At 43.9% G+C, this 24,816-nt stretch overlaps 1 protein-coding gene and 1 long non-coding RNA gene across 14 annotated transcripts in view; one reads left to right on the top strand and one right to left on the bottom strand.

Annotated features, from left to right (window-relative positions):
- INTS6 (integrator complex subunit 6) overlaps positions 1–8,632 on the bottom strand; it is a 45,669-nt gene extending 37,037 nt beyond the window's left edge. For 2 of the 4 annotated variants that reach the window (XM_052786179.1, XM_052786176.1), the window contains exons 1-3: positions 7,958–8,443; positions 7,592–7,669; positions 6,647–6,796 (exon numbers count right to left, since the gene is read on the bottom strand). In XM_052786179.1, coding sequence (XP_052642139.1) covers positions 6,647–6,796; positions 7,592–7,669; positions 7,958–8,068 — 339 coding nt within the window. In that variant the 5' untranslated portion in view covers positions 8,069–8,443. Of the gene's footprint in view, positions 1–6,646; positions 6,797–7,591; positions 7,670–7,957; positions 8,444–8,465 lie in introns of those variants that run through there. The other 2 variants (XM_052786177.1, XM_052786178.1) reach the window with 2 other exon arrangements.
- Positions 7,581–23,073, top strand: LOC128141458 (uncharacterized). Of its 10 annotated transcripts, none has more exons than XR_008235050.1 (5): positions 8,856–9,106; positions 10,196–10,419; positions 14,342–16,956; positions 17,411–17,637; positions 18,263–23,073. It is a non-coding gene; the product is annotated as an uncharacterized LOC128141458 (long non-coding RNA). The 10 variants fall into 10 exon arrangements; XR_008235052.1 differs by having other exon boundaries at positions 14,342–16,611; positions 16,751–16,956; positions 17,411–23,073; XR_008235049.1 differs by having other exon boundaries at positions 14,342–14,489; positions 16,441–16,956; positions 17,411–23,073.
- Positions 23,074–24,816: the final 1,743 nt, after the last annotated feature.

Here is a 24,816-nt window from a genome sequence, read left to right on the forward strand (position 1 = left end):
AGGGCCAGGCATCATGATGCTAAAAATCACAACATGAAGTGGAAACATTAATACGCTCTTTAAGCGGGAGATGCAGATATGGGAATATTCTATGAACTAAAAGACTCGTTATGTTGTTAAAGGTACAGAATGTACTGCAAGAAAAAAGCAACAGCAAGCAAGACTCTCAAGCAACACAATCATAGTTTCAACCAAACCTCAGTTGAGTTAAAATTCAGATGCATACACAAATAACCGTTCTTCCCTTCAAGCTTCAGAGATACAGACTGTCTACAACAGAAATCCAAGACTGAATGTAACTATTCAGTAAGGAGAGCGAAAACAAGCTTAAAGAGAATAAACATAACGACAGAGACACTGGGAAAAAAAATAAATACTTGTGCTTCACAAGATAACCAAACTCCTGGCTCTTTATGTATACGTATTTGGTTTGCCTCCCTGACAAATGGCTGTGATGAAGTGCAAATACGTTTCAAAGACAAGAATACTCCAACTATGGGACATGTATATTTAAGCACCCAAATAAGAAAGCCAGTATATCCAGGGTGTCTATAATTACCTGAGGCAAATAAACTGTTCCAGATAGCAAGCCAAGCCAAGAGATAAAACTTTGGTACTCCTAACTGTCCTCAGACTTTCTCTGATGACTTTTTAGTGAATCCAAGAATATCAGCCAGAGATGGACATCTGTATAATCTGCATAAGCTTTGGCAGCATGAATGCGCTCACCTGACCCTTAAAAATCAAAGCCACAACAAACACATTATGGCACTGCCCCTTCCAAATCAAATTTATTGAAATACTGAGCACTTAAAGATTCAAAGTGGTCAAAGCATATTTGATATTCAGAACACAAGGAATTATCTCACTTCTTTCTGCTAGTGAAACAGACTGATGAGATCATTTTCATCCAAAAAAATACTTTGTGTAAGCTTGTTTTAGCTTTTAAATTCTTCTTTAAAAATATACTAGGTTAGAACTAGAGAAGCAATTTTAAGAACACTTAAGTCTGATGTGATTATTGAGACTTTCAGTGAACTTTGTTGCTCTGGGAAGGCTGAAAGGCACGCAGTTCCACCTCACAATATGAAAAAAAACTTGCAACAATGCCTGCCATAGCTCTCATTAACAGATACTATAAAACAAAACTAACTAAAAATTACAAATATTTCAAGAGCGGACAAGATGGCATGTTTAAAGGTTACGGCCTAAAAAGCATAAATTGGAAGCAATACACTTAATTGCATTATGTAGGAGGTGAGAAAGATTGACTTTCACTAGCACTTCACATATAGATCTTTGACATTAACAGGCATATAGGTTGACGTTAAAACCATTTCTATCCCACAGAGAACTATAAGAAATCCTTTCTTACATGTATTTCCACCATTACCATGCTTAAGCTTGCTATGTTGTTTTCTACTGTCTGAAGTTCTCCCATTTGTTTTTGTTGGGGAAGGGTGGGGGGAAGAGAATGGGAGAGCTGCTCTAGAAGTGCAAAACTCTGCCTCTACCAACACGAAAAGCAAACTGCCTGTGCAACCATGCCAGCATGACAAAGCAGGAAATGCTAACCTAAACTTTGGTTCCAAATTTGGTTCCACACTCAACACAGGCCATTCCAGTGCAGTGTTTATGACCCCAGAGTGCCAAGACAAAAGTCATGCTCGAAGGATTTTGACTTTTGAAACCAAAGAAATCCAGTAACAATCCTCAAAAACCAACTGGAAAATGAAACTGCTCAACAATTTAAAGAAAATAGGACGTATTGCTGCAAAAGCATAATGTATGCAACGTTAGGGGACAATATTTCATACGTGTGATTGTTGGGGTTTTTTTTAAGCTCAGCAGATCTTAGACACGGCTAAGCACGTAAGCAAGGAGTCAGTCTACAATGCTTGACAAACACAAAGCTGTCGTGTGCCTACAAGCACAATTCGACTTGATCTCCTAGGTATGCTATTTACATGTATTTGGAATACTATAGCACTGAAGTCATTATGGCAAAACATGCTGATCTCTACAGACGCACACTAAGTTTTACTGTGTGAACACATCAGCAATACTGCTACTGTACGTACAAGTGGGTGTAACCAAATATTCAGGGAAAACTATAAAGTAACAGTTAACCTAAGATTGTATCGTTTGATAGTCATACATGGTAGGAATAGAACCCTTGGGAAAAAAAAACCAAACCTGTGGTGTTTAAAAACAATGCTTCTATATGCAGGACACCTTCCAACTTCCAGGTCAGAAATAGGTCTTTCCAGCCCTTAGCATATTTTTAAGTTCCCAAAATATTCTTAATCAGTTGAATTCCATTTGGATTTTAGTTTGCCTCAAAATTTCTTAGTTATGCTTTTGTACGTATGTGAAATGCACTGCAGAAAAAACCACTTTCACCAAGACTGCACACAGCCTGGTAAGTCATCAAAACGGTGTTTCTTGTACCAGTTTAAATCCAGAGAGCACCTTATTCATCACTGTGAATGAAAAATACCTATCCCAAGTCCACTTGGATTACAGAAGCATTATAGTTGGCTCTTCTGTTTCAAACCAACTAAGTTAGCATGTGCTTTTGTTACATCAAATTTGTTTAAAAGTCAAACTAATCTCTAAGCCCATTTTACCGTCTCAATAATAATTATGATGCTGAAGAATATGTGCAAGATACTCTAGTGAGATAAAAAGCTCATAAAAAGCTTATGTTATTGAAGAGTGCTGTTTCTAGTCGCAATACTAAAATGAAATTTCACCCTGAAAAAAACTGGAAAAATACCTTGATACATCAACTCAACCACTTTGAAATCCACTCAGATATGTACATTTTATCCTCTCAAACCTCATTCTATGCAAAATTCCATGCTGAAAAAAAAAAATAGTAAGAGACCTTCATTATGCAAATAACAGTAGGCAAGGTGAAACACATGGAGTATCAGAGAATCAAAGCTTTAGCAATTTCAAACATCCATCAGATTCAAGTTTTGGTAGTGCTGTGTTGGTCCTTTGCACGTGAGTATCAAAACACCATTGATGCATATTTTACCTACCTTAGATTCACAGCTCAGCCTTAGAAACTTCACTACAAATTGCAAATAATTGAAGTACATAGAAGGTTCAATTCAACCATTTGTTTTTACATTTTTACTGCATTATTATAATAGCTACATTTGTCATGTTTTCTGTTTCCACAGAAAGAGAAACACATCTATTAGTATTTAACCCTTCCATCAACTATAACAAGCTGCATATTTGCCACACTCAAAACTACTCAGGTAAATTGTGACTACACACATACTGCTGAACAAGCCACAGCTATAAGATTTAGGAGTGTATTCCAAGAAGACAGAAAGTCTGCTAGTAAAAGGCTTGGTATTTCAGGAGACCTGAAACAATGGAGAAGCTGAACTGGGGAAAATATGACAGAGAGAAGTCAATTAGCTAAGTGCAAACTGGGCTAATGAAGTACAATATTTTGTGTGATATGACAGTGAGCGCTTACTGAATGTGTTTAATGTGTTTAAATTGCTGTCTTCGTGAAGACATCCAAATCCTGTATTTTTCCCTAAGCTTTCTATAAAAATGCAGAAGGTGAAGAGCAAATGCTAAAAGCTGACACCCTATTTGAAGATTGAGTCTTCTGCTATTGTAATCAGCACAAAACATACTACAGGGGAAAGAACTATAACTATTATTGGAGTCAAGCAATATAATACAGAATTTATCAATCTGAAAGTGCTGTAAAAATTAAAGGAATAGTCACCTTAAAATATGTGTACTTGCCAAAATCTTTTGTTGTTGACAAAAACCTTCACAAAAACGTGGATCTAACAACCCTAGGTAAGACAAAGAGTTTATAAAGCCATACCATAGCATCAACATCAGAAACAGCTTATGAGAAAGGTCTTCCAGGTTCTTGACAATCTAAATGTGTTGACAGTGTCCCTTTAAGATCTGAATGTGAGATACTGTGATCAGCTAATACAGCTGTACACTTGGTAACTCTATCTTCATGAGCAACTGAGTCAGTACTTATTTACTGAAAAAGTAATATGATAAATACTCATATTAAAAATCTGAACATTAATGTTGCAAGAAAATATGAAGCAGGAGATTTTCCTCAATTTCAGAATGACCGTTCAGCCATCACTCTTGTTCAGGAAGTCAGCTGATGGAGAACTCTGGTCTACTTTGAAAGAAATCAAGTATAGTGAGTCACACTGCCATTTAAACAAACAGTTCATACTCAGCAGGGGGACAAGACATCATGCCGTTGGATGACATAACCAGACAATCCCATCAAGCTTGTACTGTGTCTTGTCATTTGTACGTATAGCTTGTACCGTGTCTTGTCATTTGTACGTATAATAAAAATCTGGTTTACAATTCACACATGTGAAACAAGTGGATCTTAGCAAATACCTTAGAAGCTTGTCAGTACACCAAAAAACAAGCATGATAGTCAAAAGATGTTAAGCCAGAGAAATTTCTCAGAGAAAAGCTTAAGAAAAGTTTGGATTTATTACTTCACGTAATACCATGCCTAAGATCATCTAAATGTTGCAGTTTTGTAAAATTACCTTCTCCTCCCACTCTGAGATAATCACTCTTCAAACATGCGTCTGCTATATTTAACTACTATTTTATGGTCTTAACATTTGTAGCTGCTTTAAAAAAAGTGAATCAGCACTTTATGTTCTGAGTGAAAACTATTTCAAATGCAACTGAGCATTCTGATCACTTTTATTATCCTGAACTTGTAAGTTTCTCATACCATGTATGTTTAAATACCCATTTATCTTGAGCAAATTTTAAGCAGTAGACATGAACAACAGGAAGTTGACAGGGTAACATGACGAAGTACTCAAAGGCCAGTGTGAAGCTGAGGAAAGTTAACTGCCCTGGATCTCAACCTGCGAGTGCTGAAGGACCAGTTAAGTGCTCCAGAATTTGATCTGATTTATGAAAAACCGCTACTTTGACTAGTAGAGCCCAAATGGGAACCTGTGACTTCAGCAGCAGATGACCTGGCACTTGCAATATATTCACCTATTTTTGCAGACACTAAAAAGAGTCAGAATTTCTATTTAGTCACCTGACTGCACACGTGCACACCTCTTCAACAGCCAGCTCCACATGTGGAACCAAGCAAAAAACATGCCTAAGCAAGGGTAGGTTCAAGCTCAGAGAGACTTGTAACCAAAACAGATCAAAGAAAAAGTCATTGCTCCACAGACAAAAGAGCAGCTATTTGCAGTAACGAACACTACTAGTGAGTCAAAACAGTCGCAGCAACTCAACTGCTCACTTCATTGAGTAGTTGAGCACAGCTGGTTCACTTAGAGCAAATTATGTGACATAAGTTTAATCAGAATGTTATAATTATCAGTAGCAATGGGAAAGAGCAAGTATTTTGTGTGTGTGCCTACAGTGGCAAGTGTTCGAAAAAGCTTCGTATAGCTCATGTAACTAAACAAAAACATCAGAAAACGGGAAAGATTAGCACACAGATGTATAAGAGGACAGCAGATGGTAATAGACAAAAAAATAACCATGTGTGGAACTAGCACTTTTTTTTTTTTAAGTTTCATCACTGAACTGGCACTTTAAAAATGTTTAGGCTCACTCGATCACCTAGTGGCAAAGCCATACAATGCAACATGAGAGAGAAATTTCCTTCCCAAACAAACATGGCATGTTATCACATAGACTCTTAGACTGGAAAGGGGAGGGGTAGAAAGGGGACTTATTTTCACAACCACACTCCCATGTTAAATACCAAGAGCAGAAACTAATCCTCAGATAGTAGAGGAAGCATTACATGCGAACAACAAACGAACAGGGGAGATTCAAGTTAGTACGTCCCACATGAAAAATACACAATATACTTTGCCCAATACTAATAATGTCCTTTATGTGAAACAAATCCAGGGTTTGATCCAGTGCCAGAAAGAACTGGGTACGCTTCCTAAAACACATTTAACCTAGACTTTGTCTTTTAGCAACTCCTACTACTGAGCAAGAGAATGTTGGCCCACCCCAAAAAGAAGTGTTGCTTTAAAGGGATCGCTGCAATACAGACATTAGAAAAGCACAGCTTCTCAAGGCTCTGATACAACAGGCAGGTTTATAAAAATGCAGGTATGCAGAGAAAAGTTGTAGTAAACTCATTGGAAAGAAAGGGTTTTGAAAAAGTTGTGCCCCATTCAGTACTTTTGGACATGCAGTGTTGTTACAAAAATGGCTCACCTCCCAAACTGTACTTAACTGCTTATACAGCACTGTATAGAGAAAGCAAAGTTTTCATGACCCCACCAGGCTCACCAGCTGAGGTTCTGACACCTGGACTTCATACAAAAAAAGACAAAGTTTAACTGAGAAGGTCAACCTGGAGGCTACATCACAGTTTAAAAACTGAGGAATAACTGAAGCTTAAAAAAAAAAAAAAAAAAAAGAAACAAAGAAGGAAAAGTTGGGTACCAAACTATAGTCAGCGACTGTATTTCTTCAAACTGAGCTCTGCTTACTTTTGAAGAAGCCCCCATATTGAATATTTCATGAAGATGCCACTTTGGACAACTAGCTAGTTGTTGTCTCTGGGAATTTTGTGTTTTACAATTTTTCCGCCTATTAATAGTCAACCTACCTGCCCATAGTTGTCTATGCCAGTTACTAATCTATTTAAGTTTAATAAATCAAAAGCTGTCCTTAGAGACTGGCCAAGAGTCGTAAGTCCTTCAGCTTGAAGGTTTTTCAGTTCATTCATAAACGTTGCATGGTTTTCCTTCCAGCCAGCCTGAAAAGAGAAACGTGAGAAGACTTATTCTCCAGATAGGAGCTTTGCTTCCCTGTTAGGCTACAAGCGCCTTCCTTGCTGCATGCGGCTCACTGCAAACGCTAATGAAACACCTTGGAAGTTACTAATACTTAGTGTCGTTCCATGAAGCCTGAAAAGACCTACTTCTCTTAAACCGTAGAGCTCCCCGCCTATGAAATGAAGATTTTTGATTTGTTCCACGGGACGAATTTCTGTGAAGTCACCGATGCACAAACCTCACAGCTATTGACACCGCTCTCCCACAGCCCTTTCCAGATGGAAGCCGACAGCACCGTGAAGCGACCTCCAACAGGTTCACCCTCCTGTGTCGTGCGGACCCACCGCCCCCTTACCCCCCCACTGCCGCGGCGGGGGTGAGGGAACCGCCGTCCCCTTCCGAGTCCGGACTCTGCGGGCTGAGCTGGGTCCTTCCCCCGCTCCCCCCCCTTCCAAACCGAACTCTCCTTGGAGTTGCTGTCACTTCTCCCCAACTTGAATAAATATCCCCCACAGTTCATTGCTGCTCACACACACACCACACAGGGAAAAAAAAATGTCGGCCATGTTGATGTCAGCGCTGCCGCCGCCGCCGCCGCCGGAGCCCCCGTGTGCCGAGCTCCCCGGGACCGCCGGCAGCCCGGCCGAGGCGGGCGGCGGGACGGGGGAGGACGGGGCGGGGGGGGCGGCCGCCGGTAGCGGCCCGCGGCGGCGCGGAGGAGCCGGAAGGAGATCGGGTTGGCGGGTTTGAGGTGGGGGGGGGGAAGCGAGGTTTACCTTGATCGCGTAGGGAGGCTCCTCGAAAGTGACCAGCATGTACCTGTCTCCTCTGCTGGCCGGGTCCCGGGCTCGGAGCTGCGGCGCGGGGGACAAAGCAGAGGGTGAGCCGGGAGGGCGGCGGCGGTGGCGGAGCCCCCCCCCCCCGCCCCGCACCGGCTCGGCGCAGCCCTCCCCTCCCTCCCTGCCCGCACACACACACGCACGCACTCCCTCCCTGCCGCCCGCCCTCCCTCCCTGCCGCCCGCCCTCGCCCCGCGCCCCCGGCCCAGGCAGCCCCCCGCGCCCTGCCTCCCCCTCCCCTTCCCCGCGCAGTCACTCTCTCGTTCTCTCTCTCGCCTCCTTCTCGCAAGGCAGAGCCGGTACCTTCATGAAAGTCTCTACAGCGCCTTTGGCTATGTCCAGATAGGTGGTGCCCAGATGGGTGCGCTGGTTCATGGAGGCGGACGTGTCTATCAGGAAGAGTAAGATGGGCATAGTGCGGAGGGGCCGGCGGCCGGGCGGCTACATGGAGAGCGGGCGGGGGGCTGAGGGGAGAACCGCGGGGCGGGGTGGGAGGAAGGGGTGGAGGGGTCGGAGGGGGAGAAGAGAAGACGGGGGACGGGAGAGGAGTAAGTGGCTGTGAGTGCTCTGCACGGGGAAGGCCGCCTCCCCGCTGCCCCTCTGCCGAGGCGAGGGGGGGAAAGGGGAGGGGGGGGCAGCCCTGCCTGCCCTGCCCTCCTTTGTGTGAGGGGCCTGCTCAGCCCAACGCAGGCTGGTTTATGAGGGAGAGGCGGATAGGGCTGCGCTGCTGCTAACCTTCCCCCCCGCTGCTACCACCACCTTTCCTCCTCCTCCACCGCCGCCCGCCTTCCCCTCCCCCTGTTGCTGTTACTCAGAAGTTTCGGGCGGAGCAGCCGCAGCCCCGCCGCCCCGGCACTTTCTCTCTCTCTGACTGAGGCGCTTCCTCGCTCGCCGCCCGCTTTTAAGGCAGCCTGGGCAGGTCGGGGACCGCCCCTGAAGGACACGTCCCCGCCCCACGTGACCGCCTCCCGGCTCTACCATAGGGCTGCCGGTTACCGCTTCGTTAGCATATTCAAATGACCGGGGGAGGGCGGCGAGGGGCGGGGTGGTTGAGAGCCGCGGAGGGAGAGGGCGGCGGGGGAGCGGGGCGGTGGAGGGGCGCCGCCGCGCATGCGCAGTCGCGGGCGGGGCGGCGCGGCGCGGGGGGGGAAGGCCGGGGCAGGGCGGGGGGGCGCCGTTCCCTCAGGCGGGCGATCTGTTTCCTCAGGCGGGCGTCCTACGGGGCAGCAGGCATGGCGGCGGCGGCGGGGGGTTGTTTCCCCTCGCTGCGTTATTTCGAGGGCCACCGGGTGCGACGTTGTCCCGCGGGGGGTGTAGCGCCCTGCCCGACCCGCCCGCTCTGAGGCGGCGGCGGGAAGGGGAGGCCCCGGGGGAGAGCGGGTCGCCGCAGGCTCCCCCGCGGCGGTGACTCCGGCCCTGGCGGTTTAGTCCCCGCCGGGAGCGGGCGGGAGGGTGAGTCACGGCGGGCGCTGTCCCTCCCCCCGCCCTGTGGCCGCGGATCTCCTTGAGGCTGCGGGAAGGTCCCCGGGCCGCGGGGAGTCCCCACCTGCCCCGGCGGGTCCTTCCCCCTCACCCGGGGGAGGGAAGGGAGCCCTTGAAGGGGGGGAGGGGGTTGGCTGTACAGCGCTCAAATGCCAGAGCTGCCCCTTAGGCTCGGCGGGGGGGGGGGGGCGGCCGGGGAAGCCGAGGTCAGCCTGGAACCCGCCGGCCTTGCTGCTGAGGGAGCTGGGGGCGGGGGGGGGCCTCGCTGGTCAAGGGAACTTGGGCTCCTGGCAGGCAGTGCTGGCGTCGTCTGTCATGTCCACTGGGCTTCGGATGTGGAAAACAAGTGTTCGGTACCGTTTGGACGGTGAATTCCCTGAGACGAGGTCTGGGCTTTCACTCGATGTTTAAGGGAAAAAAAAAAAAAAGAAAAAATTGGCTAGCCCTCGCTGTGACCTTTTCTCCTACATACAGGCAGAGATTAACACTAATGTTTCTTTGATCCACGCTAAGGCACTTCCTATAAATTTACTTCCTATAAATCATATAATTGTGGAGTGTTTCCAACCAATTAATGACGAAGATCTCTGTTCTCAGTTGTTGTTTGTTTGGTGGTTTGGTTGGTTTGGGTTTTCCCCCAGCAGTTCAATCTGTGCTGTTTCTGCTCTCGTAGCCTTGGAGCAGTAACTCCGGAGCCATTTCTTAGCATAATCTGTTCAGGAGATTGTTCTGCTTCCTATCTGACTGATATTTTTCGCCTGATCCAGCTGATGTGCTCCCACAGCCACTGCTTGAGAAGGTATGAAGCCACTGTGCACCTTCCTTCTCTCAAAATAAAATTGGCAGTGTCCTGGTTTGATTCATCTTGCTCTTCCCAGCAAGATTTCTGTTGTTAGGCAAGAGCTGGTTTGGGCTTTTTTTTTTTTTTTTCTTTTTTTTTAAGACTAATGAAAGATTGCATTTAGTTTCTAGGAAGAGAGAGGGATAGAATCCTATTTCCATTACAGATTGGTATGCATTCGTATGCCTGCGAGCAGCTTATTTTGGCTTTCCCGACAGGGCTGCATCTGCGACCTGTGCTATCCCTTCTCAGGCATTGGGGGGAAGTCAGGGACACTTCCTTTCAGCCCAGTGCACCATTCAAGGCCATTAAGGAATCTCCAGTCTCAAGGACCCCGTAGAGCTGGGAAGGAATCTTTGGAGCCGGTGCAGACCAAAATACAGCAACTGGGTTTCTTTGGAAGCAACATGAGTATTTCTCAGTGTGGATCCTGCTGGTGGTAGTAAGAGTGGCCAGGCTCCGGTGCACCCAGTGGCTCTTGAGCTGCTTATACCTTTCCAGCAGCTCCAGGTTAGAGCTCCAGCAGTGGTGCTGTGTCTCGCAACCAGCAGCAAGGCTGTTCTGGTCCAGGTTCTACTGGTTAATCTGAATCCCTGCTGTCAGAGGAAGCAAACCAGCAGGTGCTGCAGAGGCCACATCGCCGGGTTGCCCTGGAATCCAGCTGCATGCCAGCCCCTGTTACACAGTAAAACATTTGGACTGGCGGAGAGGCTTGGTTCACAGTCATTTTCTCTCCACAGAGGTGTTTTGGGACACCTTTCTTCCCCTTGGCTCCCCACAGAAAGTTGCAGGTATCTTCTGCAGCTCTGAAGGTCAGCGAGACTGGCTGCTGCTAGAGTAGTAATTGTCTCCCTGAGGTGGTGGGGTTCAAGTTGTTGAGTAAGGGCTGCAGTGCTGCTTTAACAAATCATGCCTTCGGACTAGTAACTTCATTTGGGAGTAGTGTTGAGTGAGTGTATGATGTTGGTCTCTAATTGGCTTCCTTTTAAATCTCTGAGATGGCATGTCTGGAGAATGTGCCTATCTTCTCTCCTATTTGTATGTTGCTGATGTTTCATTCACCATCCCAATAAAAACAGCGTCACCTTTACATGTCAGGCATCATGTATCTTCTTGGAGAGCATCCCAAAAATGGGAAACTTTGGGAGTGGTTCCTTCTGCAAAGTGCTGGAAAAACGGCGTTTATTTTAGAGCCCTTGCCATACCAGGAAAACGTCATGGTGAAAGGCAGCCTGGGCCATTGAGACTTCACATAAATCCTGGAGGGTCATTTGGAATTTTTAAGTTTTGTTGCCAGTAAATGAAGAGAGAAGGGGAAAAAAGCTACTCTTTGTGGTAGAATTGGTCATAAACCAGCATGAATTCTGGATCAACTTTGAAAATTGCAAGCTGTAGGAACGCTGTAATTTTTTTACCGATACAAGAGGAAGGTGGAACCAAAGCAGCTGGGCCCGCTCTACCCCTAGTCCCCTCAGCCCTGGTGATTATCACTGATAGAAGAATCCCACAGACAAAACTTACACGCGGTTTCATTGGGATTTACACAAGCAAAACCACTTTACTGTGCTTTTCTGTATGTGCTTGCTTTTTGCTGTTATCTTTGAAGCCATTTGGAATGTTCAGTCCTTCCCGCTCCTGTGCATCTTATATTAGATCCATATTAGATCCCCTATAGGGCAGAATCAAGGCTGGGCGTGTGTTGTCTGTGGTAGGCATTAGTGCTTTTCTGCTGGGAGCAGGCCAATTTGATTAATATTGAGAAAGATTCTTTCAAAGATAGATAATCAACCCAAGCCTTAAGTGTGTATCAGCCTCTCGATGTGAGAGTCGTAATGGCTAGTACTGCCATCAGAGTCACATTTATAAATCTGTACAGGAGATTTGCTGCAAAGGAACAAAACCCAGTGATATTAGTGCTTATGCTCATTACTGGTAGAGCTGACGCAGCTGAGCAGGGAGAGAGCTTGAGGCTGTCACTGGAAACAGATGCATCTTTCTTTGGTTTCAGCTTTTTTACGTGGTGGGCAAAGTTACACCCCATGTGTAGTCTAAATGAGCCAGTTTTACCTTTTCTCCTAAATCTAGATGAATGATTTCAGCACGGTTCTATCTGGAGGAATGTTCTTGCTGTCCGGATGATGCAGAAGATTCCAGCTACTTTCATACAGTTTTTGTCTGTTATTTGTCCCGAGTCCGTGAGGAAGGATGAACATATATGTGTGTCTAAGAGCACTCATCTTCTGATCTTCAGAATGAGTGTTGTCCATTTGGGGACAAATAAGGTGGTGTTAAAAATGCAAATTTCACTGTAAATTTGAATGCTAAATCAATACATCAGAACTCAAGTATAAGTATGAAAATATACCTGAAAAAAACATCATATGAAAAAACTGAAGAACGTTTTTGGTATCATTTGCTGTTACTGTGGTTTTTTTCCTTAAACAGCTGCTTCTCCCAGTCGGTATTTGTGAGGTTTTTGTTGTATTATCACATAGCGTTAGCCTTATTTTGTCCTAAACTGTAGGCTTGAATGGAAGATGTTATGCTAAACACCTTCAAACAGGTCTGAGAACTGAAATTGACAGTATAACTTTTTTTTTTTTTTAATTGGATTTCTCCTCCTCAATACAGAATTGTTTCACAAAGATTATTTCAAGGTCTCGGTCAGTCCAGGTTTTAATGACACAGGTAAATTTTTCAGAGCTTCCTTTAGAATACCATTCTGTAGCCTTATAGATTGTCATCATTAACCTTTTTTCCCCTGTTTAAAAGTCTTATATTTTCCACTGCCTAATTTTATGTTACTGCTTATCCTTAAAATATGTACCTTTACACAGCATTCTGAGTTTCAATTTATTATCTTTTAATACTTGTGTCCTATTCCTTTTAGTCTTCCTTTAGCCAAGTTCTGGGCATTCAACTTGCTTTTTTTTTTTATAAATTTTTCACTTGTCTTGCATACATGGCAGCTTATATTGTTGGGGTTTTTGGTTGTTTTTACTAGTTCCAATTCAGTGAGTTTTGACCCTACTTTTTTTCCTCCTCCTGAAATTGTTACCAAAGAGAAACTGATTTAATCTTCTAGTTCAGATAGCTTAGGTAAACGTATAAAACTCATCCTAGACTGAACAATTACTGAGAAGTCTGGGATCAGATAAGATGTAACCCCAAAATTTTTTTCAGAAAAGTGACATTAAGATAACTGGATCTTGGGTTTTTTCTGTATATTCTAGGACTTGGGCTGAGGATGCCTATTTTTCTAAAATTTGCAGAGGCAGCTGCCTTCCTTTGAAACTGTCTAGCACCTTTTAGAAGTCTGTACTTTGGTTTCCCCAGCACCAGAACACAGTGAAACTACATCCCTTTGCAGAATGATGACCTCTAAAAGAAGTCGCATTCTGGCTTCTCTTGGCCCATCTTCAAAGACAGCCTCCTTTTCATTGTCCGTCCATCGGGAAACCCAGAGGATAGCCTTTGAAGCTTCCTAGGGATTTTTGTATTCCCCACCACCCCTCCAGTCATCCAAATCCCTTGCTGTTTCCTGGCTCGGGAGTTGGAACCGCAGTGAACAGCAGTGTACCATCCAGGGGAAGAATAGTTCATGTGGAAATGCAAGGAAACGGGTATTATAGTAGTTTGATATAGTTGTTTTCTAACTGTACAGACTGAATGTGGGTACTGGGAGACTTAAGTTCATGAATGTTTGTCACGTACGTAGGTTTTTCCAAAGAAAGTTATGATAGAAGTGCACAGTAAGATTATTTTCAGAGGAAAAACTAATCTCTTTGAGGACCATCTGTGGTGTGACAGCAGAAGTCAGTCAATTAATGATGGAGAGGTTGCAAGGCACCTGAATAGAAGATAGGCTTTTGTCATTAAAATCAAACTGTATGTTTGATACATGCTTTTCCTTTAGTATTACTGGCGCTAGATTGAAAGGTCTTCTAGGCTGTGAGTTGTCTTCGTATGTATTTAACAGTGTTTAACAGAGCAGGACCTCTCCTATTTGGTACCGTGGGGGAATATTACATCTAACATGGTGAAAGCTGCTTAAAACAAACATTTCAAAATTAGAGTTGTAATAAGGTAGTACATATGAGAATTCAAATAGATTTACAGTTCTTAGGTATCCTTCCTGATGCATTACATTGCTCCTTTCACTTAAGTAAGGTAGGATTCTGGTCGAGAACAAAAACCTGTCTCAGCTCCGGGCCTTTAAATTTATTCCATCTCTTGGGTATCTCAGCCGGTGTGTCAAGACCCAAAGAGAACAGAAAACACCCTCTAGCATACAAAACCTAAGATATTTTACCTGTCTTTTTCTTTTCTTTTTTTTCTCCTTGAACTTATTCTCCATCCTTGAGATGCTGGTAGCAGCAGGCAGCAGCGGTCCACTTGATTCCTGATGATAACCCCAGAGTGCCCAGGGAAATACCGGTACAGAATTCTCCGCTTCCCTCCAGCCCCCCAGGCCGAGAAGAAGGGAGTCTTCTGCATTCACTGAAACAACAGGTCTGAGGTGACCTTTGCTTATTATGCCAGGGAAAAAAGAATAATCCTACCTTGTCAGGGTGGCCAGAGATGATAGTTCTATCTATCAGATAGTTTGAGAGAGATCATTTGTAGCAGCCCACCCTGGTTTTGTTCAGCTTTCTCTTCTCGTAGTCCTGGTTAAAAGCTCCTGCGTGTGCAGTAAGGGGTTAATGCAGTCCTCCACGCAAATACCTGTAAGACACAAGGTTGCCACGCAGGCTCTGCTCAGGAGGACAGGAACAGAACTAGGATATTCTTCCCCCACCACACCACTTTTCAGATGGTGGTGACGTCCCTGCCAGGGAAGCGTTCCTGGGCCATCGGTGCCCTGCCCGTACCCGCTGACCTGAGCGATCCCCTGTCACCGTTCCAGCGATGGCTTTTGTTCGTTCCTCCAAGCATTCCTTCTTGCCCACACTACCAAGTTTCACTAGCCCTGGAAATCATGTCCTTCCCAAAGCGCTGGACCCTCCCGCACATTTCATAGCATAGCAACGTAACTCAATTACCATGGATCCCAGACACAGGCGTGCAGAATTTATCTAACTAATCAAGCGGCTAAGGGACACCAGTTCCAGTTACAGTCAGCTTGGAGTATAAAGCAGCTACAGCTAAAAGATGGTGTGCAAGCACTTCCCAGGGAGGCAAAACAGTGAGGTGTATTTTTCTTTTTTCTTTTTCTTTTTTTTTTCTTTTTTAATGGCCAATGTAACGGGTATAGTTTTGGTAAACAAGAGGACAGAATTATTCATTCATCCCTAAATTGCTTCCCACTGAGGTATCACACCTGCATGTGGTATTTGAGAGCTGGGAGCATTTTCTTTAAAATACTGCCACATTGTAGAAGTTTATTATCCAGCTTTTACTCTAAATGTGATTATTATGCATTGCCATCTTTTGCCCAAAATCAAAATGCACTCTACAAGAAAGGTGCACTTGGTTGCTCTCTGCAAAGCAGCTGGCACGACTGGAGTCAAATGGAATATAGACCAGTTGGTCTGTCTTTTGCCACTTAGCAGTTAATGAAAACTTACCAAACCTCAACTAGTAGCTAATTGGAAATCTCTACAAAACCCATCTATAAGCCCAGACATGGGTCTTCCAGAATAAAACAAACCTGATAAAGCCTCTTTCATCCAGGGAAGAAACCTGTTCATCTGTATTCCCTGATTTAAGCACCTTTGGCAAGGTGCTTGGGACTGTTTGCTGAGCATGTTATTCAAAAGATACAGTTAAAATGAAGTGAGAGGGTTTTTTTTTTTAACTTTTATGCACACATTGAAGCCCTGATATAAGGCCTATTTGTTACAGAAAACTTGAATGGATGCCACGGTGGGCAGATCTGTCTTGCACCAACTTGCAGAAAAATAGTGTCTTGTTTTAGAAATATTTCAAATGGGAAGGAAGGACACTTAAAACATGGCTTTGAAAAGCACAGAAGGATAATTCTTACCAAGCTGAGATTAGAGAAGCATTTCTCTTTAGGAAAATTTTAGAACCGACTTGAGACCAGCATATAACAAACCTTGAATTACAAGCGTAACCCTTTTTTCATAACAACAGTCTTCACTAAGCAGTGCTATTTTGGTCAGCGATGAGTTCTTTTGTTGTGGGAGATGGCTTTCAATTTCGTGATGTTGCAATCGGGAAGCCTCGAACATTTTGGGATCAGTTCTAATATTTTCCTGTTGGTAAGCCATTTTTAAGGCAATATACAGATTATGGTTATTTTCCAAACGTGGGTCCAAAATAAAAAGTCCGAGAAAGCCCATCCCATAATTCAGGCTGACACTAAGTGCACGCTTCTCCAGGTTTGGCAGAGTGTGTTGTGTACGCTGGTTGTGTGATAAATGTAACATTTTCTCCGAGATTCTCCTGCTCCTTCCCTCTTTTGAGGTATTTCTATTTTCTGTTATTTCTGTTTTCCTAGGACCTTGACACTGTTATGTGCATTCATGTTGGCTGGTTTATGTGAGCCGTGAATACACAGCTAACCGTGATTTATATAACTGGGGTCTTGAAGGAAGATGAAACTTAACAATGCAAAGGAGACAAAAAAATCAGGCTTTTGACTATTGTATCCATTCCATTTACTTTCAAGGTATTGTGGGGGGGTGGTGGTGGTTGTATTTTATTTTCCTTGACCAATGCTTATTTTTCTTCACGTCTTCCATTTCAGGTCCTCTTGTCTTTTCCTACAGAAAAGGTTACAATATGTTTTTCTTGACATTTCTACTTAGATATTCAGTATGGCTCTCCTCAGCTGGCCGAGGGAAAAAAGCCAAAACTACTCATTTGCTCTGACAAGTGTTTTCACTCTCCGTGTTCTTGATGATTGGTTGTGCTGTGTGCTTGACTTCTGCAGCAGCTAATAAGTAACTCCTGATTCCAGAGTAACTCCTGATTCCAAAGGTTGACAGCTATCACTTGAGCTCTCGTTTCCGAGGTAGGTGACAGCCCTTTAACCCAATTATAGTCCAGTGCAGCATAATTGGACTCACTTGCGATCCTCTGCCAACTGGCTACTACAGTTAACTTATGGGGAATGGGACAGTATTCCTTTTCTAAGGAGAATTAGGGTCTGTTATGCTTTAATTTATACATTGTTGGGAATGCTCCAGCCTGCTTCTACCATAGCACCAATTTTTCCATTGCTGCATCTGCTCATTGTTTCCTAACACCCTTTTTTGTACTGAAATCTATTACTCATGTGTTAACATATTTTACAGTAGTTTCACTGAGACGTTTGGAGTTTTTACTTTTGTCTTGTTAGCTGGACGCTTCTGTCACAGTGTCCCTCTAATTAATACAGCCAATTTTGCTATAATGTCAGTTGCTTTGTGGAGTATGTAACTGTAATTGTGACCATTGTCTAAATCTGTTCCTTATCGCACTGATAGCAATCCAGCAGACCACTGCCACTAGCACCAAACTTTCCTGTAATTCTGACATCGTAGTGAATTCCTCCCCAACTGGCAATAAGAAGGTCTTACACGGCTTTTTCTCTGCTTGAATTCTCTGTTTTCTGGATTGTGAAATTATCCTCTGCATAATTCAAGAACCGTTTCATGATCTATGTTTAGCAGAATTTGTTACCCAACAGATGTCTGGACAGTTAATGACCTCTGTAAGTACAGCCCTGTGATTTCTTGCTACTGATGGTCCAAGAATTTTTAATCTCTTCTGCTACAAGTCAGCACTAGGGCAGCATGTCACCTCTTATTAAAAAACAAAAGCATAAAATGTGTATAAATTTTCCCTTCAGAATTTTTATGCCTCGTCAGAAGGCATAAAGAAAAGATTCTCTTTTGAATCTTTATGTTCACAAATGTGTGCATGCATAAATGCACATAGGTCCATATTTTTCTGGCCAAAACCAAAGGACATGAATAAACCCCCCTGAAATTAATCAAAATATAATTTCAAAGAAAACGTAATTCCATAAATACAAGTCAGAACTGACGCTGCCAGCCTTCAAGTTGAGGAAAGGGTAGATGCCTAGAAAAGTCCATGGTAGGAAAGCCTCTTCTACTGTCACTTTTACGTGTATGGCAAACGTAGTCTTAGAAGAGGATTTGGAGGCACTGGATCCAGATCATTACCCCCAGCCAGTGATGAGTTCACAGTATGAAATCATGCTGCAGCTGCACAACTATTCCCTCTTTCCTCCTCCCCATGCAGATCAGGCTTGAGCCCATCCCTGCATAGGAAAGTTGTCCTAGTTTCTCTTCTGGTTTTTTCTCTCTTTTCAGTTATCGGCACTTGGGAGAGGAAAACTATTGGGCAGGACTGTATCAAAGAGGAGGTAAGAGAGTCCCTAACATCTGGCACTCCTCTCGCAGAGGAGAGAGTCAAGGAATTGAGTGCCAATTGATACAGGTCCGGTCAGACGTCCCTGTGGAGGAATTCTGCAAGCCACATGATGAAGTCCCTAGAACATAAATCCGCACAGTGAAGTGCTTAAGAGGATGGCTCATACTTCATTGTGTGCCACTGTGAAGGAGAGAAAATGGACTGCCTGCACACAAGCGCTCCTGTAGCATTCGGGCTCCTGGCACCTGCCTGGGACTCCCACCACGTAGCTCTTGAATGCCAAGAAGTTTGCTAGATGTCTTGTTAGTACCTGCTCCTACAGTGGAAGGGTCATTGTGGCCAAACTGCTGGATTGGAAGGTGCTGAAACCACGGAGAAAGATTAATCAGCTGGATCTACACTGGTAAGGTTCAGGGGCCAACGTTCCAGCACTGCTACGCAGAGCTCTTACAATTGAATTGTAAGCACGTTACCTGGCAGTTTTGGGATGCGACTCTTAGCAGCCTCTCAGATGATACCTGGACATGCTCGGAGGACAGCGTGGAGCAGGGACCATTTCCTTGAAGGCAGTTTTACATCATCACTCTTTGTGAGGGGAAGAAGAAAATGTAGATCTGTGATGCAAGCTGGACACGCTGTTTGGCCTCAGACCCCAAAGAACAATCTCTGGTCTGTTTTATGAGCTAATAGAGCTGGACACATCCTGGAGCAGGTACGAGAACTTCTTGCTACAGTTTTGGCCTCAGGCTCTCTAGCTTTAGGGAAAGGTTTCTTTTTTAGTTTGGTTTTGTGGGGGTTTGGGGTTATTTTGGTTTTTTTTTTAATGAGTTTAAGTATGTGCATACATGCATACCTACCCGTGTGGCTTTTCAGATTGGGAAACCTACTTCCAACGCTCATTCATTACAATTTGAGGGGCTTTACGTGCTCTTATTTACTACCTGTCCCTCTTCCAATGTCTTCTCACTTGAACACTTTGGGACCACTAACATGGCCAATTCTTACAGTGTTTCTTCTTGTGGTTCAGTGAAAAATAACTATTGCCCTAGCTCCCTCATATTACTGGGAACTGATCTGACACACCAGACAAGTTCTTTTGACTTCAAGAGCATCACTTGGCCTCATAGGGAGCCTTTTGACGACCTTTATTTTTTGACACCAATACCTGATTTAGATACTCTATGTGGAAATTGTCCTGTGCTCATATAAAGCATACGATACAGAGGCTATTCTGGGGCCAGTTAGCCTGAACATCAGGGTCTAATCAAAACTACTGAGAATGTCAGACTTTTTTTTTTTTTTTTTTCCTTCGTAGTCAGTCCCAGATGGGCTGATTTGGGGGGTTTTCTTTGTTTTCCCATTTGGAGTTTCCTCAACCACTTTCAGAGGTACAAGATGTACATTCACCAGTTCCTCAGTTTTCACAGAGGTATTTCTACTATCTTGTCAGATTTTTTTACACAGGGCGGTCACCAAGTTACAGATGATGACATGACCAAATAATTGGTTTTCCCCTCCAAACACGTGTGGCCTCCTGTTTCTAGAGCATCTACTATTTTACAAATAAAGAGTATTTCTCCCACTTTCATGAATTTTCTCACCTGGTGGCTGTTCTGGAATGGGCTAGTGCTTCCACACCCACTCTTGTCCCAAAGGATGTCTCCCCAAAGCAACTAAACCTGACTCAGATATGGTTCTCTCTTCAAAATCAAAGGGCACTCTGTAGATTCTGACTATAGACATATGGGCCTACTGCTGTGCAAGATGTTCGGAGCAATCAGACATTCTGGCTGTGATCTATCTAGAATAAAAATGATGCTTATCAGGAATGGCCATGAGGTAATTGGGGAACCAAATGCTCCACACCACCATCTGTGATTGTGCCCATCTAAATGTGGCATCACTGGGACATACATATGTGCTCACAGGCTGAGGAACCCCTTTCAGTGGTGATGGCCAGAAATTCTGACTTACCTGCTAAAGTGAAGGTGACTCATAATATTTGCACAGAATAAGACATGAAAAAGTTTGATTAGACAATCTGGGATTCTTTTTTAAGTCCTTGAACAGCCCTATGGTACTGAGTCATAAGTCCCTGTATACACTGAAACTTCTGCAATTTCGCTCTCAAGCTGCTTCTCAGGACTTCTTCGCAGGAATCATTTTCCACAGAAAGGATGAGTTCAGCCACCCTGCTTCAGAAACCACAAGCTTTTAAAGCAATCTTTTGTCACAGGTTTGAGTTGACAAAAATTGGCAGATTTAATGCAGGTCTACCTATTTTTTTAAAGACTCAGATGCTTGTTTTGTACAATATGAAACTTTTCATGTAATTGCAGTAAGGGGTAATCTACAAAATGGCTTGACTTCAAGAAAACTGCCCAGCTCCAAAAACTTTCTATTGAAAAATGCATATTAAAATGACGCTAGAGCTTTGTTAGCAGTAGCACTGTTAGGATCTTTTTGGCCATAAGTTGTATCAGACTTTTTTTTTTTGTGTGTGTGTGTGAAATATTCTCTCATTCCTACTTCTAAGGTACTTTCAGTATTAGCGAGCAAAAAATAGTGTTTAATAGTTTAATAGTAGTTTTCTTGTTTGATTTTCTCTTTATATGCTCAGATCATAGAATCACAGAATGGTTGGGGTTGGAAGTGACCTTTAAAGATCATCTAGTTCCAACACCCCTGCCATGGGCAGGGACACCTTTCACTAGACCAGGTTGCTCAAAGCCCCATCCAACCTGGCCTTGAACACTGCCAGGGATGGGGCAGCCACAGCCTCTCTGGGCAGCCTGTGCCAGTGCCTCACCACCCTCATTGTAAAAAATTTCTTCCTTATGTCTAGTCTAAATCTACCCTCTTTCAGTTTAAAACCATTACCCTTTGTCCTATTGCAACAGGCCCTACTAAAAAGTCTGTGCTCATCTTTCTTATAAGACCCCTTTAAGTAATGAAAGGCTGCAGTAAGGTCTCCCTGGAGCCTTCTCTTCTCCAGACTCAACAACCCCAACTCTCTCAGCCTTTCTCCATAGCAGAGGTGCTCCAGCCCTCTGATCGTTTTCGTGTCCCTCCTCTGGACCTGCTCCAACAGGTCCATGTCTGTCCCGTGCTGAGGACCCCAGAGCTGGACGCAGGACCGCAGGTGGGCTCTCCCCCGATGGGAGCAGAGGGGCAGAATCCCCTCCCTCGACCTGCTGCCCACGCTGCTTGGGATGCAGCCCAGGACACGGTCGGCTTGCTGGGCTGCAAGCGCACGTTGCTGGCTCGCGCCCGGCTTTTCATCCCCCAGTACCCCCAAGTCCTTCTCGGCAGGGCTGCTCTCAATCCCTTCATCCCCCAGCCTGTGTTGATACCGGGGGCTGCCCCGACCCAGCGACAGGACCCTGCACTTGGCCTTGTTGAATCTCATGAGATTTCAGATGGTTGAAAGCATTTTGTCAACCAAACAACATCCACTGTAGGCCCATGTGTAGTAAAGGTGAGAAAATTAAGACAAAAGTTGTAAGAAAATGGTCCTTGATGTTCCCTGGGCATGTACTTAATTGTACACTTCAGATGAAAGAAAAGGAAATACTTCAAAGCTTTCATACAGTTCATGCATTATGTAAGAGAAATTTATTTACCTTTCAAGCAGGTTACATAGGTGATTTTAATGCATTTTCCAAATAGAAAGTGTATTTATTGACGATAATCTGTGATTCTTCAATATCACAGAGGGAAGGAAGATTTAGGAAAAAAAAAATTCTGAAGTCCTGAGGCCTAGAAAAATACAAGAATAATGAGCTTAGAAGAATTAGTGGTCAGAAAGTTCCACCAAAAAGACAGTGAATTAAATTACAGAGTTTTTTTACAGCAAGTCGGGAGCCCAAAATGTGAGTAATACTATAGCAGGATCAATGAGGACAAAGGAAACAGCAATAAGACTGCATACAATGCCAGAACTGCTTATGGGGCAAAATGTATGAGCCAGGAGTTCTCATTTGCAGCCCACACACTGACACAGCATCACTTTTTTTTTGTTCTCACATGTTCACAGTCAGTTACAAAGCCAACAGCACTTCCATGGCAGCTAAAAATGAGTGCATTTCTTCTCGATAAGGTGCTACACAGTGATGCTGCCATGCATATTTTTTTTAAAGCTAAACTTTTTCTCCATAACTTTGATCTACAGCAGTTTCAAGCTGTGTTTCTGATAGGTCCTAATTTTCTAAATGCCCCCATAAAACAAAACGAATGAAATACAGAAGAAAACGGTCAGAATGAGCATGTAGGGCTTATTAATAGAAATCTGATCGGCAGTACTGTTCATTGTGTGACTGATAAATACCTGGAGCAAAATAAGGAGCAATGTCTAAATTTGAGGGTGCATTTTTATAACAAGTTTCGTATTTTTAAGCAAGATGGACAAGTGAGTTTTCTACAGAACATTTTGGTGCTCTGTGAAGTTTGCCTTTCTATATAAAGAGCTCATCTATATTTGTTTCCCACATGCTTCCAAGAATGATGTAGCATCAAAATTAAAAATATTTTTCAGTGACTATCTTTTGAAGGCTATCACTGCTGACAAAACAGGAGGAGAGAATTTTAAGCACGCATTTTTGCAGTTGCATAGAAGTGCAAGTTTCGAAGAAATTGTAAATCCTATATACTGTAAAGCTGGAAAACATTTAGTTTACAAACAGGCAGAGAAGACAAGCATGGGAGAAAATAAAATACTGCCACACTTGATGGCTATTGAGAGGCAGCTCTACTTGTTGCCAAGTGGTTTTACCTTTTTTACATGGTTTTCTTTTGTGTATCTAAGTTCTTTGGTTTTGCATGGGTGATTGAGGAAGAGGCCTCAGAAGCTGAAATCTGGCTCGCTGTCAATGGAGCAGTTTTAAATTTAAGCACTGAATCAGTCAAAGTGCAGTTTCGCTCCCGCACTAGTTCCCCTCTTGCAGAGTGAGAGCAACTGGAATCAGATTATTTAGTGGCTCAAAGGGGCACGTGTTTAATAGTTTGGCCTAAAATTTAATTGCCATGGAATAGTTTTTCTTTATTAAAGGCCTGTTCTTGGGATTGTTAATATTGCTCTTATTATTGTTGAGCACTTTATCAGGACTGCTTTTCTTAGTATCTGCCAAGAGGCCAACCTGTTTATTAAATCGTCCTACTCCTACTCAGTGGCCCCAGTGCTTGCCAGTTTTAGCTGAAAGGTATGTGAGATGTCACCATGTTGCCAGATCATGTAATGATCCTAATTTTGCAGAAAAGTTACAATTACGCCAAAACAGAACATATTGCTGTGCTTTTTAGCCAAGGGCTGCCCCCTCCTTTGCTAACAGAAGTAACGACTTTGCAGGCAGGGGTATCCGCACAGGGGGCTGACAGCAGGGCTGGAGACCCTCCAGCTCCCTCTGCTCTGGGACATCCTCTCTCCTGCTGGTCTGAACGAACTTTCACACAAGACGTGATTACCTACTTTTTAAAGGAAATTTAGTTTGTAAAACCCAGAAGAATCTCACCCTGACATACCAAAATAAATCAATTTTAAAAATCAATCCCAACACCAACCAACCAACAAAACAGAAGATGGAGCCAGAGAGCAGCTTTTAAAGCAAACTGCCCGAGACGATGGGGAATTCGGTTTGCTCCAACTCCTAAGCTTCGAACAAGACTGCAGGTGAGGAATTGGATAAAGCCCTCCAAGACTGGTGCGGTACGAGGGGATGGAAAGTGGCTCCACTGTGTGTGAACACATCGGTTCAAACCAGCACTGCTTCTTCCCAGAGGTCTTCGGGTGTCACCCTGGATGTGAATACGTGAGCTGCTGTTAGTGCTCATAGGCAGGCAGCCTAATTCTGCTCTATCCAAATCAAAGGAGTGAAAGTTAACCCGCATCAAGAAAATAAAGGCCAAAACTAACGGAGGGAAGGATGTTTCATTTACCATGGTGACATGCCAAAACGCAGAGTAAGAGAAATGACACTAAGAAACAAAGATGAGGTAATATTAATACAATATAAAGTAAGCTGCATTTTTCAGCTTGTGTGTCACTCCATGTTACTGACAGATATACTCTTCCAAGAAAGTTCAAATAATCCAGTGTGGTTGGTTGACCCTGGCTGGACGCTGGTGCCCACCAAATCTGCTCTGTCACTCCCCTCCTCAGCTGGACAGGGGAGAGAAAATAGAACAAAAGTCTTGTGGGACAAGGTAAGGACAGGGAGAGACCACTCACCAATTACCGTCACGGGCAAAACAGACTCAACTTAGGGAAATTAATTTGTTGCCAATCAAATCAGAGTAGGATAATGAGAAATAAAACCAATCTTAAAAACACCTTCCCCCCACCCCTCCCTCCTTCCTGGGTTTATCTTTACTCCTGAATTCTCTAACTCCTCTCTCCCAGCAGTGCAGGGGGACAGGGAATGGAGGTTGGGGTCAGTTCATCACACCTTGTCTCAGCTGCTCCTTCCTTCTCAGGGGGAGGACTCCTCACTCTTCCCCT

Source organism: Harpia harpyja, chromosome 4 (assembly GCF_026419915.1).
Source record: "Harpia harpyja isolate bHarHar1 chromosome 4, bHarHar1 primary haplotype, whole genome shotgun sequence".
Classification (NCBI taxonomy): domain Eukaryota; kingdom Metazoa; phylum Chordata; class Aves; order Accipitriformes; family Accipitridae; genus Harpia; species Harpia harpyja.